A 19,593-nucleotide genomic window follows, 5' to 3' on the forward strand; every position below is an offset into this window, starting at 1 on the left:
GACATCATACCATTCGATAAAACAAATAACTGAGGCATACTTCTCATTCCTTTAACGCTGGCAGCCTTTCTGACAACAACTCACTCTACCAGGCAGACTGGTTGACAGTAAACACTATCTTTCTTGCAGCTATGTAAACTGTGACACAAATACACAAGCAGCTGCTCTTAGAGGACTGAACAATTCCGGCTTTTACTTTCTTAACTTCTTAGTGGACTACTTCCTTTACAAGGTAGGGAGACAAGCACATCTGGCAATATTGGCTCTACTTTTCATCTAAAGAGTGTAAACATCTTAGTCATTTTTAGTGCCTAATGAGAGAAGGCTGTTGTGTTTACCAGAGTGAGGGCATGTGGAGGAGACTGGCTCAGATCCTGGCCCTGCTGCTCTGCATTCTGGGATGGGGCTTTGTAGGCTTCACTCTGGCTATGGACCGCTGGAGGTAGGCAAAAAAAACTATTCGACAAATCGCACTTGATTTATTTTAGCTCTTAAAAAAGTGTCTTGACTGAAGATAAAAAGCTAAAAATACAAAAATTAAGGAAACCAGTCTAGGTGACGATTTGAAACAGCTTTTGGATATGATGAGAAAAATAATCACATTGCTGTATGAAAGGGGAGGTGTGACATTTAAGGGCATTTAGGAGTCAGGAAGGGTCTAATGACAAATACTTTTGAGTGGCATTGTGGGAAATGTAGGAAGTGTTCCAGTTTCAGTTAGTTGACATATTCATAATCAATCCTGGTGGTCATAGTATATTCAGTATTCAAGTATTCTTGAAAACTGGCCCAATATGTACATAAATGAACGTTTTTGTTCATTGTGTATGTATTTTCTTACTGGAGGGTGGCCCAGCTGGGGGGTCGGGGGGGCTCCTCTGTGGTGGGGGCAGCCTGGTTCTGGTCTGACCTGTGGAAGGACTGCTATGAAGACTCCACCGCTCGGGTCAACTGTGTGGACTTCCGGGTTCTGTGGACAGTCAAAAGTATGTCAATAATCATTCCATTTCTTGAATGCTAAATAAATGAATTATTGAGCCTGAGGTGTGTTTGTTTGTTCAGCACACATCCAGGCAGTGAGGGGCCTCCTGATGGTCGGCCTGTTCCTCGGTTGCATTGGCACAGTGCTCACCTTTTTTGGATTGGAGTGCACACTCATTGGTGGAGACGAGAGAAGTAAAGACAAGATGTTGATAACAGCATCTGCCTTCCATGTGCTCGGCTGTGAGTACCATTTGTTAGCAATCACAAAGCATCTTAGCAGGAACAGATACTCACTGGTTGTTCCTGTTTTTTTCCCCGTGTGTCATCGGCTTTCCCTCATGCAGGCTCATCAGACGTGGCTGCTTATTGTTTATACATACACAGAGTGCTGGCAGCTTTCTTGCGCAGTGAAGCAGATCCATCAGAAGTGAGGTAATGTGTGGCGTCTAATTTACTCTCTTTATTCAGATAACAGTGAGAAAAATGTAATTGTTTTCTCCGCAGCTATGAGATTGGAGCCCCCCTCTACCTTGGCCTGGTGGGATGTTTCCTTATTCTTAGTGGCTCTACAGTTCACTGCTTAACTGCATGCAGAGCTAACCACTGGAAAACGTAAGTTAACAAACCATTTCGCAAAAATAATCTCACTTTCCTATGAGAGAGCCTGGAGATTTGAAACTATAAATTGCTATTTGGGTATATTTACCAATAAATCACTAATGTAAACTGACTTGATACATTGCTTTCTCTTCAGAAAACATCCTGTGGTTCCCCCTATCAGTGTGAAAGGAGAACACACGTGTGGAAGGTCAATAATCCTCAGAAACGCCTCCACCTACAAGATGGTGTCGGTTGTGGTTGTGTAACACTTCAGATAATTTTTTTAATAAATAATAACACTTGTTTTGTATAGATTTCTAAATAATTTATTTTGTAAATAACACCAGTGTACCTTAAGCCGCCCCCTTCATTTCAGAAACAGTCCTCAGAACGTAATCTAATAATGCCAAGTGTGTGATTATTGTTTTAAGTGTATCCTTATATAAGTCGAATACCTAATCAGCTATGTATATAATAAACAATAAAAAAAAGAATGATTTTCATCTTTTGTGATTCTTTTTCTGAGCTCTGACATAATTGTTTATTTAATTTGATGTTCTGTTGGGGTTGTGGAGACTTTTCCATGTCTGTTTCTATCTTTTGTCTTAATGCATCGTCAATACAACACAAAAACTGTTAAATGTTTCCTTTTTTGTGAATGATTTCCACTTTAAGTGTAAGATACATTTTTGGTTATAATGAATGTATTTTTTATAAAGAACAAAGGTTGATTTTGCAACAATGAGGAAGACAAACAAAACACAAGGGTTACTTCAAATGGTAGCATGATCCGGTGCGACGTCATCCTTCACCTTTCTGCCTCAGTGCTGGGAACACGAAGGATGCTTACGAGGCAAAACCTGGAAAAGATAAGATGACAACACTGCAGGTCTGACACCTAAAGAACAACAAAGAGCTCAGTCCTGTTTCCCACAGTGAATGGTGTGGATGTTACTCTCTTTATTTAACACACCTCAATAGTTTTGATCTCACCATGAAGTACAGGACGGTGGTGATGTACATGGAGATCGGCTGCTTCGTGTCCTGCCTGTGTGGCTGGATCCTGGTGTGCTCCACTCTCCCCACAGAGTACTGGACTTTCTCCGAGGTGGGCAGCGTCGTGCTGACAACCTCCAACTACTACTCCAACCTGTGGAGGGACTGCATCTCCGACACCACGGGGGTCTCCGACTGCAAGGACTATCCCTCCATGCTGGCCCTGCCTGGTAGGATCATCACAACAATTCTTACATTATATAAATAAAAGGTGTGGAAGCATTTTCCAGACATAAGAACAATTATAAGATGCCTTATGAAGAAAAATAAAGATCCTGTAAGTCACTTTTATAATGACCGAGTATCTGGTTGCTCTCATTGTAAGTTGCTTTGATTAAGAGTCAGCTAAGTTAAATGTAACCACAAAATAATGACTTACTATCCAAAAATAATGAGTAAGGACTGCAGCATAATGATCAAATGAATTTAAAATAAATTATTAACTGCAAAATAATGACCTAGTCTTTAAAAAATTTGAGTTAGTATCTTAAAATATTGACACACTTTGCAGATACTAAGTAATTATTGTGAAACTGTTCCTCTTATTTTGCAATACTAAGTCATGTTAATATTCAAATAAAATATTTGGACTAGCAGGATCATATTTTGTCCATCACATTAGCAGAAATGGGCTTCCATAGAGAGGGCCAACATTTTTTTAAATACATTTTAAAAAGGCAGCATTATCAATATTTCTTTGTAGCTTCCTTTTGAATTTGGGATGAATAGGCCTCTGCCGCATTACTTCCAAAATAACATCCATCATTTTGCATTTCCCTTTGTCACACAGAGGATTATGGTACAAACCTTTTAAGCTTTATTTCAGTCTCACCTGTTTTCTCTCAGCGTTCCTCCACGCCTGCAGAGCGCTCGCTGTCTGTTCTGTTATCACTGGTTTCTTCGGAGGCGTCCTCACACTCGTGGGGATGAAATGCACTAAAATCGGTGGATCAGAGGTTGCCAATGCGAGGGTGACCTTTGCAGCTGGTATTACCTACCTGGTTTCAGGTAATATAATACATATTTAAATACATTTTTCAGTATTAATCTTGTGAATGTTTTGCACTTCAAAGTCATCTATATTTGTGATAGGATTCTGTGGTATGATCACCTACTCATGGTGGGCCAATAAACTCGTGACAGAATTCTTGGATCCAACTTTCAGGGCACAGAAGTGAGTAGTTTTTAAGCAGCATGATTACAATAAGATCTGAGAGACAAGGGGTGTTTCTCAATGTCAAGGAAGGATGCTCCAGAGCCACTATTTCAAGGATGCTACGTCATCGAGTCCCGCCGAAGGACTGTTCCAATGTCCAGGCTCCTTGGAATTCTACCGAGCCCGGCGTCCTTCGTAGCGAGACATTTCGAGGCTGCACATGTTTATCCTCCGCGGTCTTAAAATCCCCACAATGCTTTGCGCACGGATCAATTTCCAAATCTTTGGCGGAAATCGCGCTCCATTTAAGGCGGGGCCTCGCATATGACGCACACCTGTTAGCCTGTTCCACAATTCTTCGTTTTCCGAGGCTAGGAAGGATTCTTGCCTCGCTTCTGAAGCAAGTGACTCGGAAGACATGTCCTACCAAGGAAGCGTCCTCGACATTGAGAAACACCCAGAGACTATAAGAAAAACGAATCATAACTCTTGATAAACCTCCAAACTTGCTGTTCAGATTTGAAATTGGAGCGGCTGTTTTCGTTGGCTGGGGAGGCTCCACTCTTCTCATCTCTGGAGCAACAGTGATGACTTACTTTTCTGGAAAAGAAGGTCTACCATCAAGGTAAATATGAAACCTCTTATATTTCACCTATTGCCATTATTATATTTATTTAGACCATTTGTGTCAACAGATCTCCAAAGAGGCCTCGAAGGCCGGCCACTTACGCCACCGCCCGGACCCGACGGACCTACTTGCTGCCGAACACGTCCTCCAGAGGGAATATGGGGCCGCCGCTTTACTACGAAGGCAGGAAGAGCCGAGGGACAAGAGCCCCCACGAAGACCAGCGCGACCTTCAACAGGGACAGCTTCGTCTAAAGTCTGAGCTGAGGAAGTGACTTAAAAGACTGAATTAGAATAATCAATACCACTCTAGTGTCTTGATGTTCAATATGAAGCCACAGACAGCATTCTGTAAACCTAGATTAGCATAAAGGTAATCCTGATGCTGCAATTAGTCAATATTTTGTATTTATTATAGCTGTTTTTTCATCAGTGAGCATCCACCTTTAACTCTAACCCGTCCTATCTGCCTTCTTTGTTCCTTTGAGACAGGGTGAAAGTATAAATGAGTACAAAAAGGAGAAACATTGCTCATATTACCTTCACAGCATGTGATACGACTTTGTATTTGTATTTGAGTTTAAAATGAAGACCTTTCCATGCTTCATCTAACCTTTTTTAGTGTCTTGCCTTCATCAGGTATGCATCACTTTCCATGTATACATTATTCATCAGTATCGTGACTTATGATGAAACTAAATTAACATAACATTCTCAATAAGTATATGATAACACTTTCAGAAAGTATAACTATTGATGAGCAAATGAATTCAGTGTCCATATTAGCTTTCCTTTCCGGTATATACTTGGTGGCATCTTACAGAGTTGTTCTGCACTTCTTCCAGATTGCCAGAAGATGGCACTCAAAATCAGACCATCAAATGATGATGTTTGGTATGCATAGTATCTATGGTGGCTATAAGTCACATTGCTGATCACTTATTCAACCCCAGATTCCACCCTAATGAAGGAAAGACAGCTGAAAATGGTTTGGTAAATGAAGCATGGTGTACTGTGGACTTCTTTCCTCAGAGCCAATGATATTCAAGGAGGCCATGGTGTCAGAACAGGAAGCAGTCACAGCTGTCACCCTCCATAAAAACCCAGTTGCTCATATTACAAATGAGCTTCATGGCCAAGTCAGCCAGTCAGAGTGAAGCGCTGACACTAAAGCCGTCTGCTGATAGTTACTCATTTATCTCACACCATAAGCAGCGGTGGAGGAAGTATTCAAATCATTTACTCATGTAAACATAGCCAAACCACACAATTTACATTAGTTAAAGTATCAAATCTTTAGGTAGTGTGTAGTTAGCAGAATTGCCCGTCAGAATTTTGAATTATTATAAGGCAAAATAAACTATAATGTTGTTTGATGTGCAGCTAATCTTTATTACTTCATGTACCATTTTATTATGTTTTTTAAATAATGTTAATGTGACATTTTAATATCAATCAATACATTCATGACATGCCTATATTGTTTAGTAACAGTTAGAAAGGATTGATTCTACAGAGAAATCTTTTATTGCTGGTTTAAATATTTTCTATACAAAATCACATTTCATCGCTCCATTTGACACATGAAGCATTATCAAATTTGATTTACAAAATGTCATACAAACTACATACAGTACAGCATCTCATTTGGAGTGTTAGTTATATTTTAGTATATATATCAAAAGAGGAAAAAACTGTATTTAATGTTGAACACTGAAGGTCTAAGGCAAGCAAAGATTGGCACAAGGTGAGGGTGAAAATGAGAAGTCAGTTAAAGCTGTAATCCAATATGTTTAGACTCGTTGAATGTTTTATTACAAAGTCCCATTATATATTGCTTCATCTCTATTATAGCTTCCATAGAATAACAGTATCAAATATGGCTATGGTGTCAGAGGAATTGAGGTCTTTGTGTCTGTGCTTGGCGTAGAGCTACCTCACCTGATCAGCTGTAGTGTTATTTGTATTTATTGCTAAAGTCCTCCGAGTCGCTGATGTCACTGAGGGAGCACAGGCTGCTCTTCAGGGTACTTCCTGTTCCTGCTTCAGTCAGACCTGCGGGGCACAAGACAGCTGTTTTTACTGTACTGCGTTACAAATGGGAGAAGTCCGAAATAATCATCATTGAATATTATAAAACTGCATTTATCCATCCTACTACGAAGTTCATAAGGTGTGTAAAAAGAATAATACAAAAATGTTTTGCATTAAGGTATCTAAAATTGTGTTAACCTTTGTTTTTGATGCCAATAAAAATCTGTAGTTTAAAATCAAGGTGCGCTTGATTTACTTGACTGTAAAGGCTTTTATCCAGTTTCAAGCCACATCATTATGATACACTTTAGGATTCTGTCTATATTAGGGCTGTCAAGTTAATGCGCTAATAACCCTTTAAAAAAAAATTAACGCCACTAATTATTTTAACGTGCGATTAACGCATGTGTATTTGTCCTCGGCCCGGCCCGTAGTTTCAGAGCCCAAAGGCTTGACGTTGTTGTTGTTGTTGTTAGTTGGATGGTGGGAGATTCTAGCGAGAGATATGGATACAAGAAAAGGTGTTTTAAACAGCAAGTCAAGCACACAGCTGATGCCGACAGCCTCGCTCCTGCCGCTCGCTTGCGGCAGACCACGCTTGAAAGTTTGCCGGGGAGACGCCTGGACACGGCGCCTACGAGCAGCAAGCTTTCAACAGCGATAGCTAAATGGGTGGCTACAGCTTAACATTGTGGAGGACGAGGGGCTGCTTTAGATAATTCGGATCGCATCCAACGTGTCGACTGCACATCACAGCGCATTATTTTGACCCACAGTGGGAACTTCAGTCTCATGCTTTGACTGAAGATGAAGACAGAGGAGCGGCATTTCGCCGACAACTGTAAACAGGCTTGGGAGAGAGAGAGAGAGAGAGGTTCCAGGTTGTTGTATTGAGAATATTCAGGAGAATATTTGTCATTGTTCCAATGATAATAAACAAACATTTGCATAAAGCATATTTGCCCACCCATATGTTGATAAGAGTATTAAAAACTTGAAAAATATTCCTCTAAGGTACATTTAGAACAGATAAAAAATGTGCGATTAATTTGCAATTAACTATGGACATCATGCGATTAATCGAAAATATTTTAATCGAATGACAGCCCTAGTCTATATATTTCAACAAGAAGAAGGATTTCAGTACTCAGGAGAGAGAAACAAGCCGAGTTCAAATGATAGAGTTAGCTCACAGCTCCTCCAGGATGTCCATTCCCCACCAAACATCACAGGAGAAACCTCTATGGGCAGTGAAATTCATTTTATGCGTTTTTTGTGGGACTGACCTGATTTGGGAGCCTTTCCTGTAGATGTCCCCCAGACGCTGGTGCTGGGTGAGTCCAGGCTCTTCCTCGTTGGTGCGGCGCTCTGAGCAGGTTTAGACATCTCCAGCCTGTCCTCTAAGGAGGATCCCAGCCAATCACTGCTCTCCTCTAGATCTGTGTACTGTCGCCATACACACACACACACACACGTTATCCCCAACATCCAGTAGACCAAAGGGATGCACTGAGGTTTAGAGTGATTCTCACCGTGAGCTCCTGAACCTCATCCTTCCTCTCCGGCAGGATGCTGACGCCCCCTGCTGGTTTCTTTAGTGATCGCTCTGCAAACTGCTTCTCCATTTTTCTGGCCAAGTCATTGATTTTGTTCTCTAAAAAAAAGACATTTAAAGAAATGAGAGCTGCACAATATATCGAAAATCTATTGTTATCGCAAAATATCAACTTTTGCGATAGACATAGAATGCAAATCAATAAATTGTCAAGAGAAGCCCATGCTAAATGTCCCAATTGAATGATTTAATAGTAAAGTTATCATTCATTTGCTGTATGATTTAAACTGACTGGGAATAAAGCTACCTTTGCCAACGTTTCTCTTTTCCACGTTTCCGTTCTGGTCTTTGAAACTCTGTAGGCGTTTGGGGTCGATCTGCTGCAGCTCGCTGACGTCCGACCACTCGTCCTCCTCATCGCTCTCTATCTTTGCGACTGTGGTCTTGGTGACACCGCCCCCCGACCCCTTGGTCTGCGGGGGGTTGGAGGAGAATGAGTTCCTGGACGGAGCCTGACCTGACTGGACCGGACTGGCTCTGATCTGGGTCAGGTTTATTCTGGGCTGTGGGGATTTGCCCCTCTGTGTTTTTTTGGGCGGTTCCTCCTCCATGTCTGTGTCCTCTCCTTCCGATTCAGCATCGGAACTGAAAGGAGGGGTCCTAAATGATCACAGAAACTAATTATTAAGTTGTATAAAATATTAAATCATACTTATTATTCTTCCTTCTACTCTTCAGCTTCACAGACTCAGACTAGCTCATTATAAATGGGTTCGGGTTAGAGTTAAAGAATGACTAAATGATTTATAGTCTTAGGTCATATCAAATTGTTCCTTTCTAAATGTACAAAGTTAATCTTGAAAGTTTGGTTTTATTCATCGAATGTTACACACCCCCCCCACAGCTCTCTTATTACTTTCTCAGACATTAATGTAAAACTACAAGAAGCCTTTCCATGTTTTACACAGTTTTTCTTTACTTCGATGCGAACGTCTTCAGAGTGCTCTTGGTGTTGGGTGTAGATGTCTTGGGTTGGGTGGTGGTCTTGGTCCTGGGTGCCGGCTGGGGGGTCTTGGGCTGTTTGACTGTAGGTTTTGACATCACTTGTGTATCTCTGGAGGGCAGGCTGCTGGATCGAGGCCGGATCGGCACCACTACACACAAACAAAAACACTTTATGTAAACAGAGTTAGCGGATCAGACGCTGGCACTTTGTCAGAGCTCAAGGCGGCTTATGTGGTGGTAAACAACCGATTAGACGACATACACACTGTGATGCCCCTGTGGGTTCATCTGGAGAGGTTGTGGCTGTGCTGTGTCCAGCCTTGATTGCAGTAACTCAGGGCACCTGGGTCTGGTGCCCTGCAGCTATTTAAAGCCTCTCTGCTCCTTTCTGTCTCTCTCTGCTTTTTCCTACAGGCACCCTGTTCTGTTGAGTAAGCTGTTACTTTAGTTGCTTTACTTTGTGCACCTCAACACCCTCACACTTACACGTCCATGCAACTAGTGATGGGCAAATGAAACTTTGAATGAAGCATCGAACCACCGCTGAATTTCTCCGTGAGGTTATTATTGGTCTGTTGGCCGAGTAAGATCTTAGAGAGATGATCTCATGTGCTTAGAGGCTCCTCCATGACTCACCTTGAACTGGCTGTCTGGTTCTGGGCTGGGACACTGCAGCAGGGTCGCTGCCTCTCCTCTGACGGGCCACCCTCTGCTCCACAGTGCTGGTGATCTCCTCCCGATAGCCCCAGTAGTGAGGCATCCCCTTCGCAGTGCTCTCCCGCTTTGAATGCGCCTTGGCCAGGATGGAACTAAGCTCTTTGTCCTTTAGACCACACTGCTCCTGAGAAGAAGACACAAGTATGAGCAATGGTTACAAAACAAGTAGATTAAAAGTTCTACCTTCCTAAACTTTTATTTGTGTACAATACTTGTTTTAGCCTTGTGCATCCCTTTTAAAATAGTTGCTCTATGTTTTCTTTAGAGGACCAAAGTGTCAGAAATGGAGTCACCGAGTTAAAACTTAAAACAACATCAGTCCTGATCCTAACTACCAAATGGTCATTTATTTTTTTGAATTCTAACCCTTAATTTGACAGTTGTTTACATAATATTACTGTTAAGACAAAAACACACACACACAAAACTGCAATTATGATCTGTATGATAGGGAGACTTTTTTCTCTGGGATATCAGCAACAACATTGACTCTTATGCATTGCATCAAACTAATAATACAGCAGCATAGCAGGTATTTGACCTATATGACACACATGAGAAACTGGCTCAATCTGCTGGAGAACAGAAACATTTACAAATTGGAAAGCACCTAATATAATAGTTGTGGAGTTTAATGTGGGTTTCAATGGGGACATCTTGGTGCTAAAACATATCTGTATGGGGCTACAGAATTTATTATAAGAGCTGAGGATGAACTTCCAAAATAAAAACATTCAAAAACAGCTCACACCCATGCCCAATTGTTTGCCATATAGATGAACCCAGCCAACAATGTAATCAAAAAGCCAAAAGTGTGCACTTACAGGCTTGACTCCCAGGTTCTCCAGCTTCTCCATGACAGCCTGCTCCAGCTCTGGCCTCATCTCTTTCTTGAGGTTGGGGTTCCTCTTCAGAGCGCTGATGTTCACTCTCTGTTTCTTCTCCGGTAGCGGCTCAGACTTCTTCTCCACCGGCCTCCTCTCAGAGAAGCTGCTCAAGTCTGTGAAGGAAAGATCACTTAATCAGCCATTTATGAGTAATCGGGCTCAAATTACAGGCAGCAGAGGCAAAATGAATGAACATGCATTTGCCAACTGTCACAGCAAGCTAAATGCCAAACGCTTATATTGCTGGATGGGTGCGACTGTGGGGCAGGCAGAAGAGGAGAATGTCTACGAGTCGATTTGCCACGAACAAGATGATGGATGGATGTAATAGGCGCTTTCACACCGGAGGACTTTTCCCGTTTAGTTCCGATAGTTCCTGGGATTTTGCGTTCACACCAAAAAGAGAACTTAGTTCATGAGAACTTTTCCCCCCTTTTCAGTCCCTGCTAGAGAGCATGGGGAGAAAAAAGTTCCAATTTCTGATTGGCTGGGCGGATTGCAAACCACACCCCGTAAAACTCGGAAAGGTTTTTTGAAGCCGCCATTGTATTTGCTGGCATTAGCATTCGCCCAGCCCACCAACGGAGAGAGAATAACTTATGGCAACACGAAAAAAAACATGGGAGCGGTGGAGATGAGGAGGTGTCGGCGTTCTGGCGATTTACTCGGAAGGCTTCAGTAGAAGCTGCTGGGAGCCAGTCCCCAACTCCGGGGGACTTCCGGGCGGGTACTTCGGGTGGCAGTATACGCCGTGAAGTGGTTTGCGGACTGCCAGTAAACCCAAAGCAGAAGAAGAAGTGACGTCAGCGGCTTCATTTGCGTAATCTTCCCTCAGGGACTTATTCCGGTGTGAACGCGATCGGCTCTTTAGTTCCATGGGGGAACTAAGTGCTGGGAACTAAGTGCTGGGAACTAAGTACGGCAAAGTACTTGGTGTGAAAGCGGCTACTGATCACTAATTCTGAGCAAGCGCCAATGAATGTCACAGACAACAAGCTTGCTTCTCCAACAGACTGATGCATCCATGCAGACAGCATGCAGTCGGCCGGCTGTGTAGCTTTGACTGCCTGTTTTACCTTTCTCCTCCTCTGACAGCTCCTGTATAGGATCCAGCTTAGGAGCCGACGCTGGCTCCTCTAAATTGGACACCACGTGAAGTTTGAAGGTCAATAAAGGTGAGGGAGTCAGTTAACATATGTGTTTTTATAAAAGAAGGGGGTACATGTGGTGACAGTTTGCTTTGTCTATCATTCATGCATGAAAGCACATGCTCAGCTTCTCTGGGTGTGACCTTTGTTTTCTCATGAAAGCTGGGTTTACTAACTTACCCAGTACAACTCTCTTTGGTTTAGGGTCCGGCGCTGGTGCACTGAGGATGACTGGAAAACAGAGAACATGATGAATATCATACACGCACTTAAGTTAAGACTTTTATGATTCAAAGTAAAGGAATTTATACCTGGTACTTCCACTATTTGTGTGGGTGGATTTGAGGAGAAATTCCTTATCTGTAAGTTGGAAAGAAGTACCACTTGTTATACCATGCATAAAGAAAACAATTATTCCTCTTTTGGCTTAGTTATATTCATTAAGATCTGGGTTAAGTTACTGCTAAGCCAACATTTCCAACTGCATTAAATGAAAAGCTTTAAACTGTTGATCTATGTGCCCTCTGAGTGCCCTCCATTGACATTTTCTGGACTGCAAGGACAATCAGTTACCACTTTTCCACCTTTGTTGTTTGGTAAGTTCACTTAAAGGGGTTCCTATTATTCTCAGTTTCATATTTCTATTTTCTGTGTTCTGTGACACACTTCACTCGTGGGAAAATGTGGATCTATTCCAGGAAAATCACCAGCTTCCTGTCACGTGTACAGTATCTTCATGTCTCAGTACAATACGATCAGAGCCCATGAAGCTAATAGAGGATATCCTGAACGAGGGCTGACCCTCCGCTTCACTTCCTCCCCCGACATAATAACAGTGCGGGGGGGGCGGTGTTGGCTGTGTGAGTGTGATGGAGCGCTGACCTGGTCCCTCTGAGCCTTGATGGTGTGCTCCTTGTCCTGCAGCCTCCTCCCCAGGTCCTGCTGCAGCCTCTGGCGGCTCTCCTGCTGCTCCGACACCGACGACTGCAGTCCGCTCAGCTCGTTCAGCAACTGCAAGGTGGAACAAACTAGATGCTTTTTATGGATTCTTATTTCTTAAGCTTTCTAAATATGTTTTTATTTTAGTTAGCGATTCACCAATTGCACATTTAGTTTAGGATAACAATTTGGTCGATTCCCCCTTTTTTTTTTGCCAAGGAAACTAATTAATTATAAGAAGATATGAACAACCTTTCAGCCCTTCTTTACACTAACTTTGAATGAGCACAAATTCCCCAAAATGTATTTTACAATAGCCGGTTTGTAATAAATATACAAAACAAGCTTTTAGTTGATGCTTCTAAAGGGGCATAAAGATTAAGGATGAGCAGAGACTGTGCGCTCACTTTTCATGTCAACACACGGAGCAGATCAGAATTTGTTTGTCCCTGAAATGACAGAGGACAATTGTCCTTGCCTCGGACGGGCGACTATTTTAAATGTTGCTCCGACGGCTGTTGGCAAAACTCTTTTTCAACATCAAGCGGTAAACCTATTGCACAAGCTCCTACAGAGAGGAGGGAGACACCGCGAATAACTTTAAAGCTATGGAAGATCGCCTCAGTCGGTTATCCAATCTCTTAAAATGAAGGTCAGCTGTTAGATTTTGCTCCTTATTATATGACCTTTAACGTGACCTTTGCAAGTCAAATAGCTCAGTATAACACATTAGCTCTTATTTTCCCCAAAGAGAAAACCGGGCTTACATAGGCCGATGCATATGTGCATCCCTCATTTTAATAAAACCTACCTTGTTCTTTTCAGACTCGTGCAGGGACTTGATTTCCTGCAGCTTGGATCCCCACTTTTTCTCCTAGAAGAGAATATTTGTCTTTTTAGTGTACTCAAACAACTGTATCTATGTTTAAAAACGTATCTCCTCTCTCCACTGACCTGTTTTTTCATTTGATGTTCCAGCTTGTGTATGGCTTGCGTCTGCATCTCTTTGTAGTTGTCCAGATCTCTCTCTGGCTGCGATTGCACAGGGCTTGGTGGTATTTCATGCTTAGCCGTATGATTCTGATTCACTTCCTGATGAAAAAACAGGTATGAATAAAATACATCCTGAAGACCAAATGAACACCACGAAGAAGTAATTATCCAAGTGTCCTTTTCATACATTTAGAGCCTGTATATTTCGTGTGTAAAGGAATTCCATCTCCCTGCGCATGCCGTCCCTGCTGTCTTCTATCTTTCTGTCCATGCGCGCCATCTCTTCAGCCTTAAATCGCTCCAACTCTCTCAGCAGCTCCTTTTGCATGGACTGCTGCTCTTTCTCCTGGAATCACAGCAAAATAAAAGAACTCTGTTACTACAAAACCACAAAGGTAGAAACCCAAATATGATTATTTTGTTGTTTTACTGGAGAGTGTGACCAACAGCCCGAAAGACAGATACATTTGGAAAATGTAAATTGTTCAGATCCTTCCCAAAGGTCAGGCTTTCCTACCTGAACTATTTTGGCTTGCAAGTCCTGTTGCTGCTGATCGATCTGCTCCTTCAGACTGTTGATCTCCATTCGGAGGCTTTCATTCAGAGATTTCTTCTCACTCTCTGAACGCAAATCTGGAAAGATGTAAAATAAAATAAATGTATTGTACAACATTGTGATGTGCAGGAATATTCCAAATTCTACCTTCAATTTACAACAGATATATATACAAATAAATTGTCTTGCTCCATCCTTAACATGTTTAATGCTTGTGATTTACCTGACTCCTACCTTTTTTTCATTTACAGTATAATAATTCTCTCCCTGTCTCTATTCTTAAGGTCTCAGTAAACCTTTATGACTGCTCCACTCACCGGTCTCATACTCGCCAGGGTGGCGACGCTGCATGTGATTCTGGAGAAACGTGGAATTGAGGAAGGATTTATCACAATGTGGACACTAAAAGACACAGAGAAAATACATTCATTTATTACCGTAACGTAAAAAAATGTGACCATAAACTACAAGAAAATGTAGTTTAAGTATTGTAAACACATGTTTGATAACAATCCAACAATGCAATGCGTCACATTTTAGATAGATATATTTTAGTACGACTTGCTAATAATTCCTAAGAGGCAAAATCTTGTAAACTACTGAGTGTGTGTCATTAAGGGAGGATTGATTGAATGAATGAAAGAGGTTTGGGGCAAAGCTGACGATGAATCTCTTTCAGGATGGTCCGCTGACTGTAGGCATGTTTCCAAACAGACAGATAGCGCGAGTGATGTTGATTTGTTCCCCGAGGCAGGCGTCCCCACACTCCGGCTCACTGACACTTCACCACTAGAGTAGACGCTGTCTATGTTCTACACATCACACGCTACATTAACCTCAGCCGCTCATTGTGCCTGTGACTTCATTCAATGTTAAACCTGCTGCTACTGATATCTTGCCACACCATATGGCTCCAAAGATCCAAAGCCAGCCACACGACATGGAAAAGTGTGCCGCGATGAGTAACTCTGTAATTGATTACATTAGGGTTTGGACTAACTGTGGAAATCGGGAGAGGAATTAAATTAGCCTTGAGCGCTATGCGTGTGTTTTTGTAGTGTTAACACATGACAAGCAAGTTATGTCCTCAAAGCTCAAACACATAACCTCTCTATCAATTATTGAACCACCTCTGTTAGCTGAGCTTCTACACACACCTAGCAACCACATGCTGTCATGACACACTATATCTGTTGCGTTGGTAACCGCTTGGATAGGTCAGGTACACTTGAAGACCAAAGAAGGGTTTTTGATTTGTGCTATAAATAACTTAATGGTAAGTGAGCTTTGTAACAGAGACTAACATATATGTATTCAACAACACTAAAGAGAACAAAATTATCTACAAGTCATGTTTATAGAAGGGTGGGGGAGATGTCAGACGGTGTCTTGACTACTCACCCTATTGTAAGTGGATTAAAAAAAAAACTAATTGCCACCATATGACACCATCTGTTCTGCAGCTCTAAATCCTATTCTTCCCAAAATAAGCTTATTAAAACCTCCCCACAACAAGGCAGCTATGGCTTTTACATTACATAGCAACCATTTCAACACCAATAAATTGTCACCTTTTCTATTTTTTCCCTCCAAACCCTGAATGCACAAAGCAGCGGAAGCTGTGAATAGATCTTGGGAACAATGACAGACTGGGGGCCCTGAGGAGGAGGAGCGATGGGGGTGGGGGTGATGGAGCTGGCTGTCTGCTTGCCAAACATATGTGAAATGCAAATGGTAACCGATAACCCCCAGAGAGTGAGCGTTTAGTGTCAGCGGTACCTTCTGTCCACTGATGATTCTGGGCGGGATCAGGGACTGCTGGTTGCGAATCAGCTTCTTCCTCTGCTTGAGCTCGGTGGTGAGGGTCTTCACCTTCTCCTCCTGCTTATTCTGCTGAGCCAGCAGCTGCTCTTGATCCCTGGCAGCGGCCGCCAGCCTCTCCTCGGCCGCTCGCAGGTTGAGGGTGAGAAACTCCTGGCAGTGGAGGAGCCACTCCACTGTGAGCTGGGCCAGCCGCAAGAGCTTGATTAGAGCTGGGTCCACGGGGCTCTGGCAGCGCTGACACCGCTCCCCGTCCAAGCTGCAGAAGGTAACGCCGCTGATGTGCTCTTGCAGGGCGTCTACATCCAGCTGGCTCACCACCAGGTCGATGTCCACAGCATTGATCCGCCGCCAGTCCACGCTCTCCCTGCGAGGGCGGAACTTGAAAGGCAGGTTGATGGAGGCTCCGCTGGACGGAGTCATGCTGGGTGCAGGACCAGAGTGGCCGTTTACAGAGGGGTGGCTGAGAGGGGAATTCAGGAGGGAAGGGATCCCTGCTGATGAGTGGGTCCCTTGGGTGTCACCGGTGAAGGGGTAGTATGCTCCGTCGTGAAATGGCTGAAACAAAGAGCACAGAGATTTTGAATAGCCAGTTAAAGAAGATGCAAACCTCATTTCATATCAGCAGCCATAAGAAGAAAGAGATTCAGAGAATATACAGCATCTGGTGTGTGTTGGCAAGGTAAAACAGCAGATTCCACCACTGCCGATTCCATCCCAATCTACCTATGATGCTGTCGCCGTCCTGACGCCGTGCTCTCCTTACCATCTTCGACTGGTTGTGCCTTCACGGGGGAGAAAGAAATCGAAGCACCGTCGTTCCTCTCCGGTTCCGCCCCCTTTGCAAGCAGTCGCGCCGGGGCTAGTTACCATGGAGACAGAGACGAGCGTCCCTGTGGAGAAAAGTGTTATCAAAACACTGGCTGCAATCAGCAAATGTTTCCCTACAGTGTGTGGGAGATGGGCTGTGTCCTGTGGGAAACACAGCAATGCGTCTGAAAGCCCCTCACTCGACTGAATCTGTGTGGAAAACTAATGTACCTGCGAATGAGCACGAGGAGGTTTTTACGGCAATGGTTTCCTTGCCAACGCCGATAATCTCTCTCATGTTGGGGCAGGCTGTTTATCCCCCTGCTTGACCTCAACATAACAATTGCACACATGCTTGAACTTGTCTGAGCAACTATTAAAATGTATTTCTAACACTTTAATGCAAATGTAAAAGTATAAAACCTTTCACAAAATGCCAGGAAGGTTAAGCGCTTATAACGGCTCGTGCATTTCAAACCCATTCTTAGCTAACGGACATGTTCTAGTGAACGGTGTTCGGCAAAACTTTAAACAAAGTAGCTAAAACTGAGTTATACATCACCAACAGATGTGGATATCACAGTTTAAGATGTATTTTCCAGGACTTTATTGAAAAGACTTACCTATGGGTTTGTTTTCTTATGTTACAGCCTCTAGAAAAGTTTTCTTTTACGACGGGACCCCAGGCGTTTTGAGGGTGACGTAGATGCTGGTCTCCACATTCCTAAATCCCTGCTTGCAAAAAAGAGGGAGCCTCAAAGCTAACTGTGATAAAAGCATGAACTTCCGGTGAATACCTTAAAAATAAAACGAAGAGTTCTTAAATAACATTCAGTGAGGCGTTTAATTCATAGCTAATAATGGACAATTGCAAAGCAGACACACGTGTCTTGAAAACCTTATAGGGGAGAAGGGGGTAAATTGAGCCAGTGGGTAAATTGAACCACCCCCTGTAACCAGGCAACGCCTTATAGTTGTAATCACGTGACCAGAAATTATGCAAGCTCCTCCCATTTCTCATTGCCTGTGAAAGAGAGATGCTCATTGTGGTATGGTAAGTAACATTTTTTACAAAAAAACGTTTTTTGCTTGTCAAAGTACATTTTCTAGATGTCAGCTATATCGGCTGTCATGTCAAAAAAAATTGATCCAGGTTTAAACAAATATATTGTATATGTTGGCAGCGTATTAAACCATGTGAGTCATTAAGCTAAAGATGACTGAATTTTAATGCTAGGCTATTTTTTCTAAAATGGTGGCTATGGGGTAAAGTGAACCGTGGGCCTTGGGGTAAGTTGAACCAGTTTTTCAATGGAGAAATTAATGAAAGTAGGCCAAGTTGATAATAAGAGCTCATTGTAGGCTACATTTAAAGTTGAATTTACCCTGTGTTTGATTGGTAAGATGTATGAAATTGTATCACCATTTGTATGATTACTTTTCCTTTTATTAACATGTTAAAAAAAAAATCAATCAATTCAATCGAAATTTATATTAAAAATATTTGAATAACTAAACTTGTATTTGGTTTGTTATTTATTGTTTAAAGTTACCTTTAAGATTTTTTGTAGGTATGCCCAGGTTTGAACAGGTATGCCCAAGTTTGAACAGTGGTTCAATTTACCCCCTGACCTGGATCAACTTACCCCTAACCCGGGGCAAGTTGAGCCACAAAACTTTTATTTTTTTAGAAGTAATATTTTCACTGCCCTTGATCAAATATTAATTCTTATCATTGCCATTGATAGGAGACATCCTGAATTATAGGTGTGTGCTTTCATTTTTACTATGTGTCATTTCTCCTTGCTTAGAGGACAGCATAACTAAAAAATGGCTCAACTTACCCCACTCTCCCCTACCTATAAAGTTGAATAACTCTTAAATAACTTTAAACAATAAAAAAGTGTGGGACTAGCTGTGTGATAATGTGGTGTGAGGTGAAGCCCCCTACATTGTTAAGCATTTACTAAGAATTCTTCCTTAGTGAACGTTGATTATCAGGAGTCAGGACATTACATTTATGAATTTAGTTTAGTTTGAGGTTTGCAAAGAAGGACTATTTATTGAGTCAATCACCTATCACAAAAAATCCTTTAGTAGTTCAAGTTATGATCCTGAACTTTGAAAAATACTATGTGTAGTCAAACTAAAAAATCATGCCCAACCTTTACTTTGAGTGCAAATCTGCTCACTTCCGGTGGTGTTGGGGGTGTTGTTGAGTCGACTTGACGCAGCTCGCAGAGAGAGGGGGGAAGGGAGAAGCAGACCTCTGGGCTTTGAAATGGAGAAACGGGGAATCTGAACACCGGGATGAGGGGGTCTGGGTTGAAGAGGGTCCCAACTTCACGGAGGGAAAGTCTGAAAGCCGAATAAAAAGTGATTAAAACGTTGAAAGCATAGCACGTGTGGAAACAACCATCAACACAGCTTGAGAGGGATGAAAGGGAAGATTTGAAAACACTTTGGCACGAGCTCCCTCTTGTGGTTAAACGTTTTATTGAATCATCATGGGAAATGTGTTGGTGGAAAAAGTATTCAGATCTTGTACTTGGGTAAAAATAAAAATACCAGAGTCTAGGAATACTCTGTTACAACTAAAAGCCTTGCATTGAAATGTTACTCAAGAAAAAGTATAAAATATACTTAATGTACCAAAAGTCAAAGTACTCAGATTGGTCCATTTCAGAATAATATATATGATATGT

At 42.3% G+C, this 19,593-nt stretch overlaps 3 protein-coding genes across 6 annotated transcripts; 2 read left to right on the top strand and 1 right to left on the bottom strand.

The window, feature by feature from the left end:
- Positions 1-30: 30 nt before the first annotated feature.
- On the top strand, positions 31-2,087 carry LOC117499000 (claudin-10-like). 2 transcript variants are annotated; one of them, XM_034151226.1, is made up of 7 exons: positions 31-232; positions 342-442; positions 847-986; positions 1,063-1,224; positions 1,329-1,416; positions 1,489-1,596; positions 1,739-2,087. In XM_034151226.1, the coding sequence occupies exons 2-7, from the start codon at positions 351-353 to the stop codon at positions 1,848-1,850; spliced, it is 702 nt and encodes a 233-aa protein (XP_034007117.1). In that variant the 5' UTR covers positions 31-232; positions 342-350; the 3' UTR covers positions 1,851-2,087. The 2 variants fall into 2 exon arrangements, with proteins under 2 accessions (XP_034007117.1, XP_034007116.1); XM_034151225.1 differs by having other exon boundaries at positions 31-442.
- Positions 2,088-2,505: 418 nt separating this feature from the next.
- On the top strand, positions 2,506-5,805 carry LOC117498996 (claudin-10-like). The gene is made up of 5 exons (XM_034151221.1): positions 2,506-2,810; positions 3,487-3,648; positions 3,733-3,814; positions 4,314-4,421; positions 4,492-5,805. Exons 1-5 carry the CDS (start codon positions 2,579-2,581, stop codon positions 4,676-4,678), a joined length of 771 nt encoding a protein of 256 aa, XP_034007112.1. The 5' UTR covers positions 2,506-2,578; the 3' UTR covers positions 4,679-5,805.
- An 88-nt stretch (positions 5,806-5,893) lies between these two features.
- On the bottom strand, positions 5,894-17,720 carry dzip1 (DAZ interacting zinc finger protein 1). Of its 3 annotated transcripts, none has more exons than XM_034151189.1 (18): positions 17,512-17,720; positions 16,845-16,971; positions 16,037-16,636; positions 14,575-14,614; positions 14,219-14,334; positions 13,889-14,047; positions 13,663-13,800; positions 13,520-13,582; positions 12,652-12,780; positions 12,081-12,129; positions 11,950-12,000; positions 10,559-10,734; positions 9,654-9,858; positions 8,992-9,166; positions 8,320-8,672; positions 7,990-8,111; positions 7,744-7,903; positions 5,894-6,478 (listed from the first exon to the last, which is right to left on the bottom strand). In XM_034151189.1, the coding sequence occupies exons 2-18, from the start codon at positions 16,845-16,847 to the stop codon at positions 6,381-6,383; spliced, it is 2,637 nt and encodes an 878-aa protein (XP_034007080.1). In that variant the 5' UTR covers positions 16,848-16,971; positions 17,512-17,720; the 3' UTR covers positions 5,894-6,380. The 3 variants fall into 3 exon arrangements, with proteins under 3 accessions (XP_034007080.1, XP_034007079.1, XP_034007081.1); XM_034151188.1 differs by having other exon boundaries at positions 14,575-14,659; XM_034151190.1 differs by having other exon boundaries at positions 14,575-14,659; positions 16,805-16,971.
- Between the last annotated feature and the right edge of the window lie 1,873 nt (positions 17,721-19,593).

Source organism: Trematomus bernacchii, unplaced genomic scaffold, assembly GCF_902827165.1.
Source record: "Trematomus bernacchii unplaced genomic scaffold, fTreBer1.1, whole genome shotgun sequence".
Classification (NCBI taxonomy): Eukaryota; Metazoa; Chordata; class Actinopteri; order Perciformes; family Nototheniidae; genus Trematomus; species Trematomus bernacchii.